The sequence below is a fragment of the Coregonus clupeaformis genome, chromosome 16, assembly GCF_020615455.1.
Source record: "Coregonus clupeaformis isolate EN_2021a chromosome 16, ASM2061545v1, whole genome shotgun sequence".
Lineage (NCBI taxonomy): Eukaryota > Metazoa > Chordata > Actinopteri > Salmoniformes > Salmonidae > Coregonus > Coregonus clupeaformis.
Genome location: NC_059207.1, coordinates 45,969,086 through 45,987,849, shown reverse-complemented (window position 1 = coordinate 45,987,849; position 18,764 = coordinate 45,969,086). Strand labels below are relative to the sequence as shown.

Genomic DNA, 18,764 nt, shown 5'->3' with positions numbered 1-18,764 from the left:
GACCTTCTCTTTATCTCTCCTCAGTGAGTCTAGACTACCCTGCTGAGTTCAGTACAGATACCTTACCTGGACTGTGTTCATTAGGGCACACCGTCGCAAAATGTTTTGCACGGAAAACGAAAATGAGTGTTTCTTGTTGGACAAGTTCAGATAGTAAAAATAAGAAGAGAAAAAATAGAGAAATATGCACATCCAACTTATCAGGTGCAGGACAGAAGAACATATAAAACAATTAAGGAATGTCCGCAACTCTGTTATTCTCCCATGGTGATTTAATCAGACACACAAAATAGGCTACGTTTTGATCCAACTCGCATCGAAACTTAGCCTATTTTGTGCGTCTTATTAAATCACCATGGAAGAATAACAGTTGCGGACATTCCTTTTTTATTTGACAAGTTCAGATAGTACCAGTACCTCCCTTTTACATTCCATTTTGAACAGTTTTCTTCCGTTTTTTTACCTACTGAACATGACCCTGTGTCCAGCGCCATGCAGCCTTTCATTCCCAACTCTGTTAATAATGCCCCTGTTTGAGTCCCATTGTTAACCTGAATCACAGGGGTCAAGGCCCTCTTATCACAGTACCACTTACAGCCATCAACCAATTACATAACACACAATCACAAAGAACTCTGAATGGCTACATTACAGACCCAGAGACTGGTGGGGGAGTGCTCTGCACTGAGGGGTGATATGCTGTTTGAGTGGTGGGGTGGTGATGGGGGTAATTTGGCGAGAGATCATGTGCTCTGCTGCTGTGGAGGTGTAGAAGGAGGAGGAGGAGGAGGAGCAGGGACAGAAGCTGGAGGAGGAGGGGAGAAGAAGAAGGAGTAGGAACAGGAGCTGGAGGACGAAAAGGAGGGGGAGGAGCAGGGGGAGGAAGAGGAGGAAGAGGGACAGAAGCTGGAGGAGGACAGGGGAGGAGAATATGGAGTAGGAACAGGAGCTGGAGGACGAGAAGGAGCGGGAGGAGGAGGGGGAGGCAGAGGGACAGAAGCTGGAGGAGGACAGGGGAGGATAATATGGAGGGGGAGGACATTCAACAGAGCAGATAAGCACAGAGCAGATAAGCTGGGTCTTGGTCTTTATCAGTCAGAGGGATTGTCTCTGCTGCATTACTTTACAACCTAACAGCCTGCACTGTTTTCCCGCCTATCAGGCTTAACAGCCTCCAGCCGCCACCGTTATCCCACTACACAGCAGCAGCAGAGTGAGAGTGAACACAACAGTGAACTATGCCCCAGTGAACAGTTAGCCCTGACTAATCTGATCCCCCCTCCCGGCTTAGTGCTTAAAAACATACCTAGATAGGCTATCCAGTGTGGATCTAATCCTGCACTCCTCCCACAGACATAAATACAGGGTATACAGGATACATCCACAGGTTCATAGACTGATCCTGTGGCTCTGGGTCAGCGCTGATGTCCAAAGGGCTAATAGGCCATGGTTAGTTTAGATATTACCATATGACGTTAGTGAGATCATGTTTACCACGCCAGGGAACAACACTACAGTGTTCTACAGGAGCACCATCGAGAGCATACTGGGTGCACACTGCACCATTGGGTGCATACTGCTTGCCCTCCAGGACACCTACAACACCAGGTGTCACAGGAAGGCCAAGAAGGTAATCAGGGACCTCAGCCAACTGAGCCACGGCCTGTTCTACCCGTTTCAATCACACAGACGCAGGCAGTACAGGAGCATCATGGCTAAAACGAACAGGCTGGCCAATAGCTTCTACCCCCAGACCATCAGGATGATGAATAGCCACCACTAGTCAGCTACCTACTCCCCCTGTCCCGATCCTGCTCCCCGCCACCCCAATGGACAATTACCATGCCCACATCCCAATGGACATTTATATTTATCATTGTCATAGTTGTAAATATGTATATATTATTGTTTCATTCACACCTGCACTGTTGGAGCTCGGAGCTTAAGTATTTCACTGTACACTGCAACTATTTCGAATCACTAATAGGATGCTAGGCCACACAGCAGGCTGGGAGAGGAGAGTATGATGTTTATTTAGTCTGTGTGTAAGGGCTGGGCAGTGGGCAGGGCTGTTGTTTCACTACAGTCATCATTATCATGTGTTTTCATAACCAGTTTTGAGGTCATTGAAGATCACAACGCCCTAAGTTGTCACAATTCATCATATAACAGATTTGATCAAATAACTCAGATGTTGTCTTGCCTTGGTACATTTTTACTGAGGTAAAGCAAAAGAGGAGGCCGAGAACTGTGAACAGAACATAATTCTAATAAATTGTTTTTGACATGCCTGCCATACGTGCCTGAGAGCAGAGAAGCTGCTTCTGCTCCAGTTGCCAGCCACGGTAGGTCAGGAAGAGGATAAGAGTACACCGGGGAGATCTCTTCACTGACTGACTTGAAAGCTAGTCAGGCAAAACAGGAGTGTAGAGGAGGAAGGACACGAGGTCCTAGGGTAATTGGTGTAGTTGAGTAAAAAGTCTCAGCTAAGTGCAGTCCTTCTAATATATAGGCTGGTTCAGTGAGGGGGCACTAAAAAGCACACTAAGTCCAAATTCACATGGGCCAAACGCTGACATCAAACCCAGTGAATCTCTTACATACAGACATGATAGTTAGAGCCTTGCTCTTAGGACGCATCTCAAATGGCACCCTATTCCCTTTATATTGAACTACTTTTAAGCAGATGCACTATAAAGTGAATAGGGTGCCATTTAGGACACAGGCTCATCCTCTTTCGACCACAGGGTGTTACTGTGAAAAATCTGTTCACTGTATTTTACCCTACAACATCAAGCAGCTAGCTCTCTATTCAAGTTCCCTCAATAAGCAGCATGATTAGAGGGGATTTGGAGGCTTTTATAATGACTCTCTCTCTTCTCTATGATATCAAAGCAGCTATACGGAAACCTACACGTACATAAACACCATCTTTTATATCCAGATGGCTGCTTTGTTGAGGCTTCCTTCCCCACTACAATTACCATGGTATAAAAGTTATGTGTGTGTGTGTGCGTGTGTGTGTGTATGTGTGTTATCGAGGAGGGAACAAACTAAGTTGCCAGTGGGGAGAAGCGAGGATAATAAACAGCCACATGGGCTATAATAGCCTATGTTTACAATGGTGCCAAGGACATTTTCAGTAGGAGATAAAACACAAAGGCTCTCATCAAATCCCATTCACATTTGGAACACTGTGTTTTATATGCATTGGATTCCAGAGGTGCTTTGGAGCTACTTTAGGAGAGTCTGATAACGACTGGAGGAAAGGGAGAAGAGGAGGAGAAGAGAGAGAGAGAGATATTCTGCCACTGCATTCTCTACAGTCTACATAATGGTTATCCAGTCCATGGCATAGTCTAGATATACGTGTAGATATATTTGATGTAGAACATGTTAACTTCTAGTGATGTCACGATACCAGAATTCTGATTTCAATACCGATACCAGGTTTCGTATCATGATACTCAATACCGAAACGATACCATTGCAGAAAAAGAAAGCATATTAGCCAAACACAGAATAACCTTTGGGCCTCTTTTTAGTTTTTGTTGTACTTTGTGTGAAGTTCTAGCACAGATGTAATGGTAGGCTGACTCAGTGTAGCAGATGGAGCTGTGGGCACTTGACATTAGCCTAAAATCCTTCTGGAAAACCATATATGAGACTCAGAGCATACAACATAACTTTACAATTCAATATATATATCAGGGTAAACATTCTGGCCATAATATTAGATCAAATTACATCAATGTTAAAATAAGATGCTGAACCTTTAAGAGAGGCTACTGGCTACAGTAGTCAAGACAAATGCTAGACTTATTTTTGTAGAGCTGTCTTTTTGTATACTATCAACAGTAGCCTATTGCTAATTTGCTACTATGTTCACTACTGAAAGTTTACTTTTGTAAATCACTTTCCCTAAAATAAATAAACTCAGCGAGTGGATTGATGAGTGCTTCTTTTTGCTAGTCTGGACAGCTCGCGTGTGCCACGTGAATGCATCAACTCCCTTGAATGAACGGTGCGTGAATGAACGACCAATCATATTGCTCAAATATAGCATGAGTTTTCAATGTGTAATCTCAACAATGTGGTGCTGACTGCGACGCAGAACCAGCAGTTTGTATGGGAGACTGCGACAGAGCATGTAGGCTAAATGTTCAACTGGAACGCCAAATGTGCTGAGAAATTACTGGTCCAGTCGACAAATCACTAGACAGACTTGATCCTCTCAGTCAGTGTAGGACGTAAGACACATTTAATACAAGACCCAAAAGTAACAAATTCTAGTACCGAACCAATTTTCCAGTGATGTAAAGTACTTAAGTAAAAATACTTTAATGTACTACTTAAGTAGTTTTTTGGGCATCTGTACTTTCATTTACAATTCATATTTTACTTTTAATTCACTACATTCCTAAATAAAATAATGTACTTTTTACTCCATACATTTTCCCTGACACCCAAAAGTACTCGTTACATTTTGAATGCTTAGCATGACAGGAAAATGGCCCGATTCACACACTTATCAAGAGGACATCCCTGGTCATCCCTACTGCCTCTGATCTGGCGGACACACTAAACACAAATGCTTAGTTTGTAAATGATGTCTGCGTGTTGTAGTGTGCCCCAGGATATCCGTAAATTAAAAAAAACAAGACAATTGTGCCGTCTGGTTTGCTTAATATAAGCAATTTGAAATTATCTACAGTGAGGGAAACAAGTATTTGATCCCCTGCTGATTTTGTACGTTTGCCCACTGACAAAGAAATGATCAGTCTATAATTTTAATGGTAGGTTTATTTGAACAGTGAGAGACAGAATAACAACAAAAAAATCCAGAAAAACTCATGTCAAAAATGTTATAAATTGATTTGCATTTTAATGAGGTAAATAAGTATTTGACCCCCTCTTAATCAGAAAGATTTCTGGCTCCCAGGTGTCTTTTATACAGGTAACGAGCTGAGATTAGGAGCACACTCTTAAAGGGAGTGCTCCTAATCTCAGTTTGTTACCTGTATAAAAGACAAGTGTCCACAGAAGCAATCAATCAATCAGATTCCAAACTCTCCACCATGGCCAAGACCAAAGAGCTCTCCAAGGATGTCAGGGACAAGATTGTAGACATACACAAGGCTGGAATGGGCTACAAGACCATCGCCAAGCAGCTTGGTTAGAAGGTGACAACAGTTGGTGCGATTATTTGCAAATGGAAGAAACACAAAAGAACTGTCAATCTCCCTCGGCCTGGGGCTCCATGCAAGATCTCACCTCGTGGAGTTGCAATGATCATGAGAACGGTGAGGAATCAGCCCAGAACTACACGGGAGGATCTTGTCAATGATCTCAAGGCAGCTGGGACCATAGTCACCAAGAAAACAATTGGTAACACACTACGCCGTGAAGGACTGAAATACTGCAGCACCCGCAAGGTCCCCCTGCTCAAGAAAGCACATATACAGGCCCATCTGAAGTTTGCCAATGAACATCTGAATGATTCAGAGGAGAACTGGGTGAAAGTGTTGTGGTCAGATGAGACCAAAATGGAGCTCTTTGGCATCAACTCAACTCGCCGTGTTTGGAGGAGGAGGAATGCTGCCTATGACCCCAAGAACACCATCCCCACCGTCAAAAATGGAGGTGGAAACATTATGCTTTGGGGGTGTTTTTCTGCTAAGGGGACAGGACAACTTCACCGCATCAAAGGGATGATGGACGGGGCCATGTACCGTCAAATCTTGGGTGAGAACCTCATTCCCTCAGCCAGGGCATTGAAAATGGGTCGTGGATGGGTATTCCAGCATGACAATGACCCAAAAGACACAGCCAAGGCAACAAAGGAGTGGCTCAAGAAGAAGCACATTAAGGTCCTGGAGTGGCCTAGCCAGTCTCCAGACCTTAATCCCATAGAAAATCTGTGGAGGGAGCTGAAGGTTCGAGTTGCCAAACATCAGTCTCGAAACCTTAATGACTTGGAGAAGATCTGCAAAGAGGAGTGGGACAAAATCCCTCCTGAGATGTGTGCAAACCTGGTGGCCAACTACAAGAAACGTCTGACGCCAACAAGGGTTTTGCCACCAAGTACTAAGTAATGTTTTGCAGAGGGGTCAAATACTTATTTCCCTCATTAAAATGCAAATCAATTTATAACATTTTTGACATGCGTTTTTCTGGATGTTTTTGTTGTTATTCTGTCTCTCACTGTTCAAATAAACCTACCATTAAAAGGAAAGACTAATAATTTATTTGTCAGTGGGCAAACGTACAAAATCAGCAGGGGATCAAATACTTTTTTCCCTCACTGTATACTTTTACTTTTACTTTTGATACTTAAGTATCCTTTTGCAATTATATTTACTTTTGATAAGTATATTTAAAACCAAATACTTTTAGACTTTTACTCAAGTAGTATTTTACTGGGTGACTTTCACTTTTACTTGAGTCCTTTTCTATTAAGTCATGTTTACTTTTACTCAAGTATGACAATTGGGTACTTTTTCCACCACTGCAATTTTCATGTTATAGTATCGAAAACGTACCTACGTTTTGGTACACCATGCAACACTATTAACTTCCTTAACAAATCTTATCAAGGAGATATTCTGGTCAGATGAGGAAGGCTCTCACTACACAGCCTCATTATTTGCTTCAATGGCTTCCTGCCCAATCTTCTCCTTGTGTCAGACTCTGACTCAAATGGCCTAGCAGTACAGGCTGCCTCTGGCCACCAGTACTGGCCTCAGTCAGTCTGGGCGGGAAGGAACTTCCAACACAGTGAGTGAATCAGGGTACATACAGAACGAGAAACAACACCAGCAACAGGACCACAATGGAAATGAGCCTTCAGCCTTAATTGTGTCAATCCTCCATAACTTTATTAAATGTATGTAATGTAGTCTCCAGCTGAAGTGGCTTTATATGCATTCCAATAGAACATCACACAGCACTCAGGTCTCCCTAAAAGAGGTATTCTGACCTCAATGGTACTTTCTCGATAAATAAAAGTAAAATAAAACCGACCTGTTTGTTCTTCTTGGAGTATGTTTTCTTCAGCAGCCTGTCGTTCATCCTCTCCTGCTCTCTCTGGGCGTGGTTGATGAAGCCGTTCTCCAGGGGGTCCAGGGACGTGGGCATGACGTTCTCCTCCTCCTCCTCGTTCTCCTTCTGTCTCTTCACCACCGTCTCCTGCTGCTTCTCCTCTCTCCACCTCTCCTTCTCCTTCTCCTTCTCTTTCTCCTTCCGCTCCTGAGACTTCAGGGCCCCAGTCTTCTTCTAGAAGAGGAGAGGAAAAGAGAGAGAGAAAAGAGGATATTAGCAGCATATTAATGTATGGAAAAATATGATGTGGTGGTTGATGTTGGCGAACAGTCAAGTGCACAGCTGCACCTTTGCTGTGTCGGATTATTCAAAGCAGAAAGAAAGACTATGTACAGCAACACAGTCAGTTGTAGACTCTCAAGACATGTTTAATCCAGTCAACAGAAGCACAATGCCTTCCTCAAGTCCCTAATCATATTATGTCTCTGTCTTTGATAAGGAACCTTTTCTTGAATATACAGTACAGTCTGGCAAAAATGGCCCCTTGTTAGGTTGACAGACAGTTATAGTTAGCTACTGTTACATCATGACCAGGCTACCTCATCTTGATATCTAGTAGTTGAGTCATCCCTAGGTAGGGATGGGTAGTGTATAACCATAATTATTGATTAAACCAGGGAAGAGCTTTGAGGTTAGAAACCTCTCTTGCGAGGGCGACTTGCAAATAACTAGGAGATAACATTGCAGCCAGGAGACTGATATGGCTTCAGTTACATCATGACATAGCTATTGGTAAACAAACAAAGTCTGAAATAACAGCAGAGGAGAGTCCGACTGGCGGGAGGTGGTGACACTGACACACTGCTGCTTGACGCCACACACAGGGCCCTGCACGGGGTTGTTAGTTTAGATTGCAACATCTGTTCTCCGCTACATGGCTCTGCTAGGCTAGGCTACATTACAGTCACCCCTACCGTGTGGAGTACTGTGGAGAGGGAGCAGCGCCATCTGAATAATCAAATAATTGTCTCGGGGGGGGGGCAGCAGATGGCTATCACATTAGCGCTAACACAACAGCACTGATACATTTACAAAGGTGCGTGAGCAAAGCTTTCCTCCAGGCCCTATGTGTTAGTTAGGCACATCGAACACAAACACAAAGAATGGGCGTAAAATCTCTGGGGTGAGAGTCTCGTCTGGTCTCTGTTTAATAGGATGACAAAAAGAAAGAGCTCTCCCAGCTCGTGGGCTGAGATGACGCGACTTTGAGAGGAGGCTTTAATATTACTGACATCCAGCCCTGTGCGCGACTCCAAACAGAACAGTGCTCTTCATCCCCACTAAGGCATCACATTCATTTCTAATGAGGCCAGAGAGAAAGCCAAACCGGGCTACTAGTCATGTAATTCATTTCGTGAGAGCCATCTTTGAAGTGATTTACCGGGACAAAGCGAGACAAACTGACAACAAAGGACAAGAAAAGTGCTACCAGGTGTTCTCCCTCTTTAGGGGCTCTGAACCTTCAAATCAAATCAAATCACATTTTATTGGCCACATGCGCCGAATACAACAGGTGCAGACATTACATGCCACGCATCAATATTCATAATCTCAAAGAGGAGATTGGCAGTTCAAAGTTATTCAATTTGCATGGCAGACCCCCCCCGGGTTATTATTAATAGAAGCATGTCTAGTTAGCACGCTTGGTGTTTGAGCTGTGGTATCAATTGATATTGTGTCTGGTGGTGTGAGTGTGTGTTTCATGGCAGGAGGAACACACAACACATTAACATTCTAACGTTCACACATCACTCAGGGATGAGCAACTGGCAGCCCGCGACCACCCTTTTGTAGGCCTGCGGATCAATTTCCCCCAAAATATATATTTACAGGTACTATACCAGTCAAAAGTTTGGACACGCCTACTCATTCAAGGGTTTTTCTTAATTTTTACATTGTAGAATAATAGTGAAGACATCAAAACTATTAAATAACACATATGGAATCATGTAGTAACCAAATAAGTGTTAAACAAATCAAAATAGATGTTATATTTGAGATTCTTCAAATAGCCACCCTTTTACCAAAAAGGGCTATCTTCTGTATACCCCCCTACCTTGTCACAACACAACTAATTGGCTCAAACGCATTAAGAAGGAAATAAATTCCACAACTTAACTTTTAAGAAGGCACACCTGTTAATTGAAATGCATTCCAGGTGACTACCTCATGAAGCAGGTTGAGAGAATGCCAAGAGTGTGCAAAGCTGTAATCAAGGCAAAGGGTGGATATTTGAAGAACCTCAGATATAAAATATATTTTGATTTGTTTAACACTTTTTTGGTTACTACATGATTCCACATGTGTTATTTCATAGTTTTGATATCTTCACTATTATTCTACAATGTAGAAAATAGTCAAAATAAAGAAAAACCCTTGAATGAGTAGGTGTTCTAAAATATTTGACCGGTAGTGAATGTAATTTGTTTTACATGTTTTTTTTATCAGCTTTTTTGTCATTGAGTTGTTGATTGGATATATCTGGTTGTTTTTACCCACAGAGTTGCTCGACTGATGGCAGGTTGAGAATGGTGAGACAAAAAAAAACATCCAGTCAGAGGTAGTCCTGTCGGCGAAAATGGCTCTTTGATGAGAGAGGTTGAAGGAGAATGGCAAGAATCGTGCAAGATAACAGGCGGGCCACAAACAGACAAATAAGATTGGTGTGCAGAACGGAATCTCTGAATTCACAACTCGTCGACCTTTGTCACGGATGGGCTATTGCAGCAGACGACTACACCGGGTTCCACTCCTATCAGCTAAAAACAAGAAGAAGCGGCTCCAGTTGGCACGCGATCACCAACACTGGACAATTGAGGAGTGGAAAACATTGCAGCGAGTTCAGTTTATTTGAGTGGCCTGCGCAGTCCCCAGACCTCAACCCAACATCTTTGTGATGAGATGGAACGTGCTGTTTGCAGCATGAATGTACCGCCGTCTAATCTGCAGCAACTGCGTGATGCCATCGTGTCAGCATGGACCAACATCCCTGTGGAACGTTTCTGACACCTTGTAGAATCCCCCAAAGAATTCTGGAGGCAAAGGGGGGTCTGACCCGGTATTATATGGATGTACCTAATAAACTGGCCGGTGAGTTTATATATACAGTTGAAGTCGGAAGTTTACATACACCTTAGCCAAATACATTTAAACTCAGTGTTTCACAATTCCTGACATTTAATCCTAGTTAAAATTCCCTGTCTTAGGTCAGTTAGGATCACCACTTTATTTTAAGAATGTGAAATGTCAGAATAATAGTAGAGAGTGATTTATTTAAGCTTTTATTTCTTTCATCACATTCCCAGTGGGTCAGAAGTTTACATACACTCAATTAGTATTTGGTAGCATTGCCTTTAAATTGTTTAACTTGGGTCAAACGTTTAGGGTAGCCGTCCACAAGCTTCCCACAATAAGTTAGGTGAATTTTGGCCCATTCCTCCTGACAGAGCTGGTGTAACTGAGTCAGGTTTGTAGGCCTCCTTGCTCGCACATGTTTTTTCAGTTCTGCCCACAAATGTTCTATAGGATTGAGGTCAGGGCTTTGTGATGGCCACTCCAATACCTTGACTTTGTTGTCCTTAAGCCATTTTGCCACAACTTTGGAAGTATGCTTGGGGTCATTGTCCATTTGGAAGAGCATTTGCAACCAAGCTTTAACTTCCTGACTGATGTATTGAGATGTTGCTTCAATTTATCCACATAATTTTCCTTCCTCATGATGCCATCTATTTTGTGAAGTGCACCAGTCCCTCCTGCAGCAAAGCACCCCCACAGCATGATGCTGCCACCCCCGTGCTTCACGGTTGGGATGTTGTTCTTCGGCTTGGAAGCATCCCCCCCCCCCCCCTCCTACAAACATAACGATGGTCATTATGGCCAAACAGTTTTATTTTTGTTTCATCAGACCAGAGGACATTTCTCCAAAAAGTACGATCTTTGTCCCCATGTGCAGTTGCAAACTGTAGTCTGGCTTTTTTTAATGGCGGTTTTGGAGCAGTGGCTTCTTCCTTGCTGAGCGACCTTTCAGGTTATGTCGATATAGGACTTGTTTTAGTGTGGATATAGATACTTTTGCACCTGTTTCCTCCAGCATCTTCACAAAGTCCTTTGCTGTTGTGCTGGGAGTGATTTGCACTTTTCGCACCAAAGTACGTTCATCTCTAGGAGACAGAACGCGTCTCCTTCCTGAGCGATAGGACGGCTGCGTGGTCCTATGGTGTTTATACATGCATACTATTGTTTGTACAGATGAACGTGGTACCTTCAGGCATTTGGAAATTGCTCCCAAGGATGAACCAGACTTGTGGAGGTCTAAAAAAAAATTCTGAGGTCTTGGCTGATTTCTTTAGATTTTCCCATGATGTCAAGCAAAGAGGCACTGAGTTTGAAGGTAGGCCTTGAAATACATCCACAGGTACACCTCCAATTGACTCAAATGATGTCAATTAGCCTATCAGAAGCTTCTTAAGCCATGACATCATTTTCTGGAATTTCCCAAGCTGTTTAAAGGCACAGTCAACTTAGTGTATGTAAACGTCTGACCCACTGGAATTGTGATACAGTGAATTATAAGTGAAATAATCTGTCTGTAAACAATTGTTGGAAAAACTACTTGTGTCATGCCAAAACGATTGTTTGTTAACGAGTGGTTGAAAAACAAGTTTTAATGACTCCAACTGTATATATATATATATATATATATATATATATATATATATATATATATATATATATATATATATATACACACACAGTGAGGGAAAAAAGTATTTGATCCCCTGCTGATTTTGTACGTTTGCCAACTGACAAAGAAATGATCAGTCTATAATTTTTATGGTAGGGTTATTTGAACAGTGAGAGACAGAATAACAACAAAAAAATCCAGAAAAACGCATGTCAGAATTGTTATAAATTGATTTGCATTTTAATGAGGGAAATAAGTATTTGACCAAATCTCAATCAGAAAGATTTCTGGCTCCCAGGTGTCTTTTATACAGGTAACGAGCTGAGATTAGGAGCACACTCTTAGTCACCAAGAAAACAATTGGTAACACACTACGCCGTGAAGGACTGAAATCCTGCAGCGCCCGCAAGGTCCCCCTGCTCAAGAAAGCACATATACAGGCCCGTCTGAAGTTTGCCAATGAACATCTGAATGATTCAGAGGAGAACTGGGTGAAAGTGTTGTGGTCAGATGAGACCAAAATGGAGCTTTTTGGCATCAACTCAACTCGCCGTGTTTGGAGGAGGAGGAATGCTGCCTATGACCCCAAGAACACCATCCCCACCGTCAAACATGGAGGTGGAAACATTATGCTTTGGGGGTGTTTTTCTGCTAAGGGGACAGGACAACTTCACCACATCAAAGGGACGATGAACGGGGCCATGTACCGTCAAATCTTGGGTGAGAACCTCCTTCCCTCAGCCAGGGTATTGAAAATGGGTCATGGATGGGTATTCCAGCATGACAATGACCCAAAACACACGGCCAAGGCAACAAAGGAGTGGCTCAAGAAGAAGCACATTAAGGTCCTGGAGTGGCCTAGCCAGTCTCCAGATCTTAATCCCGTAGAAAGTCTGTGGAGGGAGCTGAAGGTTCGAGTTGCCAAACGTCAGCCTCGAAACCTTAATGACTTGGAGAAGATCTGCAAATAGGAGTGGGACAAAATCCCTCCTGAGATGTGTGCAAACCTGGTGGCCAACTACAAGAAACGTCTGACCTCTGTGATTGCCAACAAGGGTTTTGCCACCAAGTACTAAGTCATGTTTTGCAGAGGGGTCAAATACTTATTTCCCTCATTAAAATGCAAATCAATTTATAACATTTTTGACATGCGTTTTTCTGGATTTTTTTGTTGTTATTCTGTCTCTCACTGTTCAAATAAACCTTCCATTAAAATGATAGACTGATCATGTCTTTGTCAGTGGGCAAACATACAAAATCAGCAGGGGATAAAATACTTTTTTCCCTCACTGTATATATATTTATTTTATCAGGAACTCAGTCGGGGTCTCACCCTTTTACTGAGATTTACAATAGTAGAATACACAAAGTGCAATTTCTAAATTAGACATTTCGAAAGTCACTAAATTAGCCCATGTCAGCTAAATGTTTTTCGATTGGTAAGTTAGTCTAGCCAGCTATCTAAACTTGTAGTAATCATGTTTGAATTACCGACCTTTTGATTTTGTTAGTCACTCTCACTCAGATTTCATATTAAAAACTGCAAATATTTCTCTCAACCCTATAGCAAAAGTTGCAGGAAATTATCTGTGAAACCGTTAATTTTTCTCTCCGCCCCATGGCAAAATGACTAGAATCGCATGACATTTGTTATAAAATTGTCAAATATTCTATCAGCCCATGACAAAATGTGTAAAATTGCCGCAAACTTGCTTTAAAATGGCAACATTTTCTCTACACCCGTGACAAAATGTTTAGAATTGAAGGAAATTAACAAAAAAAATGTTTCTCTTCGCTGTCAAGAGGGGGCCCATTAGGTTGGGGAATGGAGTGGGGGGTGGGGGGGGACAACAAAATTTTACTTAGGGCCCCTAAAAGGCTAGGGCCGGCTCTGACCGCATATTCAACATCTCATATGTTCTTGGTTGTATGTTTTGAAACATTTGCAACACAAACGTATAAAGTGTGGTTGTACATGTTGTAGAATTGTCTGCAATAGCCTTCTGAACCAGATGTAGCATGGTACTTAACATTTACATTTACATTTTAGTCATTTAGCAGACGCTCTTATCCAGAGCGACTTACAGTTAGTGAACACATATATATATATATATATTTTTTTTTATACTGGCCCCCCGTGGGAATCGAACCCACAACCCTGGCGTTGCAAACGCCATGCTCTATCAACTGAGCTACATCCCTGCCGGCCATTCCCTCCCCTACCCTGGACGACGCTGGGCCAATTGTGCGCCGCCTCATGGGTCTCCCGGTCGCGGCCGGCTGCGACAGAGCCTGGATTCGAACCAGGATCTCTAGTGGCACAGTTTGCACTGCGATGCAGTGCCTTAGACCACTGCGCACTCTGACCCTGTTATCCTCTATAGTTAGTCACCTGTGATATACTTGAGCAAAAATTAGTGGAAAAACAAAAAAAATCTGCAAAATATAAGAAAGGAACTGTAGAATCTATTTAGTGTATTTTTATTTTTATCATTGAGGTTTACAGTTTTGGACCCTTGTGTACTAGGCAGTAAGTGAAACTCACTACACATGAGCACAGTTTACATTATTTATTTATAAAAAAATTTGTGACCCCCACCCCCATCAAAGTTGCCCATCCCTGATATAGCTGGTTGCACTGTAACCTCCATGATTACCTAAATAATAACTTCTGCTTGCAAGACTAAACCAGCGTTCAACCTGGGGAACATAAGCACACACATAGACCAAAAACAAAAACAGCAAGAAATTATGACACCATCTGGAAAGCTTTGGTTGGGAACGCCTGGAAATGAGAAGCATGTGGAGCAGAGAACAAACACTAAACCGCAGCAGTTTACCAGGATAATGTTTTGTCACATGTACACACCCCGAGCCAGACGGGGAGGGACAGAGAGAGAGGATAGAGGAGGGTACACTGAGAGAGGGACACAGAGAGAGAGAGAGAGAGAGAGAGAGAGAGAGAGAGAGAGAGAGAGAGAGAGAGAGAGAGAGACTGGATCTGGACGGGAACAGGGATCTGCTAGTCTTCACAGGCAGACATAGTAACAGGAGAGACCACTAGGCTGGCCTGACCCCAACACGTTGCTGTGGCAACAGCGAGCTTTGTTGCCAAATTGCACTAGAAGGGAGGGGAGGATGGGGGAGGGGGGAAAGGCCTGTATAAAACCCACACAGCCATCCCAGGCAGGCAGCTAAAGTATGGTACGGCCTACATCTGAATATGGAGCAGGGGCATACCCTGGGATGTGGAAGCACACTGCAGACAGGCCATATAGGGAGGGTAGTACAGCTAGTCAGCAGCATCCCCTGGTCTGGTCATTTCCTGCGGTGCTTTTCACCGGGCATTCATAAACCACAAGGCATGGCCAGATAGAGAGAAGGAGATAGAGAGAGCGAGAAAGTCAGAGAGTAGGAGAGAGAGAGAGTTATGAGAGAGAGAGAGGGTATGACAGAGACAGCAAGGCAGAGGGAACAGGAGAGAGAGGAAGAGAGAAATAGAAAGGCAGACAGGAAGAGAGAGAGAGCGAGAGAGGGAGCGAGAGGGGGCCTTCTGGAGAGAGAGAGGGGGCCTTCTGGAGAGAGAGAGGGGGCCTTCTAGAGAGAGAGAGGGCCTTCTGGAGAGAGAGAGGGGGCCTTCTGGAGAGAGAGAGGGGGCCTTCTGGAGAGAGAGAGGGGGCCTTCTGGAGAGAGAGAGAGGGGGCCTTCTGGAGAGAGAGAGAGGGGGGCCTTCTGGAGAGAGAGAGAGGGGGCCTTCTAGAGAGAGAGAGGGCCTTCTGGAGAGAGAGAGGGGGCCTTCTGGAGAGAGAGAGGGGGCCTTCTGGAAAGAGAGAGAGGGGGCCTTCTGGAGAGAGAGAGAGGGGGCCTTCTGGAGAGAGAGAGGGGGCCTTCTGGAGAGAGAGAGGGCCTTCTGGAGAGAGAGAGGGGGCCTTCTGGAGAGAGAGAGGGGGCCTTCTGGAGAGAGAGAGAGGGGGCCTTCTGGCGGTGGTGTCTAATGCACATCATCACATTTTGCCCGGCACTTCTCTTTCCACCCTCAGTAATTATTTAGGAGACACAAAGAGCCCAGCTGGGGATCACTTTTACATTAGAGGCTACAGAGAGGTTACAGGGGCATCTTTAAACAATTAGATACACTATGCCAGCCACGGTGTGCTTACAGAACCACACTACATAGATACCAGTTATCCTGCGGTCGTTTCTAATGGCATTTTAATGGTTTTGTAGAATGATGTTGCCGGTTTCTGCTGTTTGTGTTTCAGTAATCTGTTGTTAAACATGTTAATTGTGTTTTAATTAATCCCTTGGGAGAGAGTGTGACAGCTTGAATACATTATCAATGCTCTGATGGTTTATTGAAGTAAATCCATGTCTCAGTTACAATGTCCACTATAACAACATCACAGCCCTGATCAAAGTATTTTGTGCGTGTGTGTATGTGTGTGTGTGTGTGTGTGTGTGTGTGTGTGTGTGTGTGTAAGCAGTCAGTCATTCTCTCATAATCCCCTGAGAGTGAACTAGGGACTACTTCTGCTTGGTCCCAATGGTTTTGCTGTCACAACTCAATGATAGCACCACCTCTCTGTGCCACATTCATACGGTTGGGTAACTTCTCCCCATTACAGCTGAGCAGCTTTACTGATGGAATTGGGCCCCCAGACCACCATTGGGGCCTGTCAGAAAGAGTACACAACATGAAACTCCTGCCACTCCATACAAACAAAAAAACACACATAATCCAAAACTACTGAAAGACTCAAACACTCCTGTCTCACACACACACACACACAAATGTCTAAAAAACATTTCTGAGCGGACTGTTTGATCTGCCAGCAGGGTGAGGTGTAGAGGCGTCTATTCCGCCAGCTGTCTCATCTCCATTAAACATGTCATCCTGCGTGGTCCTCATCCTCCCTTTGACAGGCAGCCGTCATCTCTATCTCTCTCTTTATGGTGTAAATTACCAGCACCTGCAGCTGCCGCAGCCACCCGCCTCCCACGAAAAGGAGAGATTTGTAACGCAGCTTCAAAAATATCTAGCTCTCTTCACTGCCCTTCAGGGTGTGGATTTATGCATAAACGGTGGGCTGTTTCTGCACACATTAGCAGCCGGTAAATCACTGGGCCTGGTGGTGTGATTTAGATTGCATTGATTTAGCTGAGCACTTTATTGTACAACATCGTGCAGGCACTACCCCCTGATCTAATGCTGCTGTCAGTCCACACACACACACACACTAATGCACACACACACAGACACAGCCACGCACACAGCCAGGCATACAGGCACGCACACTGGCGTGCGCTCACATACACACATACACCTTTAATTAAGTGGTAGCATACCCTTTAATTTACTCTGGCACACCGGCTATATCACTTTCTAAAAAGCACCGACCTCACTAAGCCAAACAGCTAATCATTATTTTAACATAACAGACCGCAGTCAACTTCAACAGTGATCAATGTCATAATTGGCCCACCAAAAGGATGAAATAAACAGATATGTTCTCTTTTGTTAACAAATGTCATGCCATTTTCCTTTTCATTTACTTCCTCCCTAGACTAATCCCTACTCATTTAGCAGACGCTCTTATCCAGAGTGAGTGCATACATATTTATTTATTTTTTCATACTGGCCCCCCGTGGGAATCAAACCCACAACCCTGGCGTTGCAAGCGCCATGCTCTACCAACTGAGCTACACTCCACAGAATAAGTTCATCAGTCATTCTGGTGGTTTGTATAAAAGTCTCTCTCTCTCTCTCTCTCCTCCCTCCCTCCCTCCCTCCCTCCCGGGGGGGGGCTTGATTGAAGTAATTTAATAAACATGCGGCAAGCCATCAATCCATCCATCCATCCATCCAGCGAGCCCAGGCTCTCATTAGTAGCCAAGCTCCTGATAGGGGAAAGGGCTCCTGGGTAGACTGAAGCAGCCCCCCCCCCCTTCTCTTTCATCAAAGAGGAACTCTCCAGGCAGTAGGGATCAGGATCTTCACCTCCACATCCAGGCCCTGCCGTCACCTCCACATCCAGATAACAGGTGGTTATCTGTAAACCCCAGCGAATTAGCACTCTGCTCCCCAGTCTTCTCCAATCCTTTCTCTCTTTCTCTCTGTGCCTGCCTGTCTTTATTTAGAGAGGTGTGAGTGATGGATGGGGTTCTGGACAGACTGACACCATATGGCCTGGCTGGGTCCCGTGGAGAAGAACGAGGGGAGAAGTATGGGGGACATGGTGACAATGGGGTGGTGCAAACAACAATAAACCCCACTCTAAATCTCTTTAATGGATCTGCTCTGACAAGTTCCCAGGAAACAAGAGAGGCCTAGCAGGGGCTGCATGTGCAACATCATTGAGAGTGAAAGAGGAGGAGGAGGAGGGAGTGAATGACAGAAAGGGAGACAGAGAACTGGCTGACTGGCTGACTAGCTGCAATGTAATTTTGTAAAAAATACATACAGTATGTTGATTCAACATACAATTGTAAGGCAACCAGCTGCAATAGGATACCAATCAAATGCGCCAAATACAAAAGGTGTAGACTTTACCGTGAAATGCTTACTTACGAGCCCTTTCCCAACAATGTAAAGTAACAAAATCAAAAGAAAGGAAATATTAACACTATAAAATAACAATAACGAGGCTATATACAAGGTGCGGATGTTGCCTGTAATCCATGGCTTCTGGTTGGGATATGTACGTACGGTCACGGGGGGGACGATGCCGTCGATGCACTTATTAATACAGCCGGTGACTCCTCAGTGTCATCGGATGAATCCCGGAACATATTCTAGATTGTCCTAGCGAAACAGTCTTGTAGCTTAGCATCCGCTTCATCGGACCACTTCCGTCTTGAGCGCGTCACTGTTTGTGTGTTAAAATTTTGTTGAGCAAACTCACAATACTATTGCAGCTGGTTGCCTTACAATTGTACGTTTAATCAACATCTTATTTTAATTTTTTTCAATTTTGCTGAC

General features: G+C 43.9%; 1 protein-coding gene across 8 annotated transcripts in view; it reads right to left on the bottom strand.

Moving 5' to 3' along the window:
• The window catches only part of LOC121585002 (autism susceptibility gene 2 protein-like), a 399,498-nt gene that overhangs the window by 290,636 nt on the left and 90,098 nt on the right, over window positions 1–18,764 (bottom strand). For all 8 annotated transcript variants that reach the window (XM_045225745.1, XM_041901300.2, XM_045225746.1 and 5 more), the window contains exon 2: window positions 7,024–7,275. In XM_045225745.1, coding sequence (XP_045081680.1) covers window positions 7,024–7,275 — 252 coding nt within the window. The remainder of the gene's footprint in view (window positions 1–7,023; window positions 7,276–18,764) is intronic.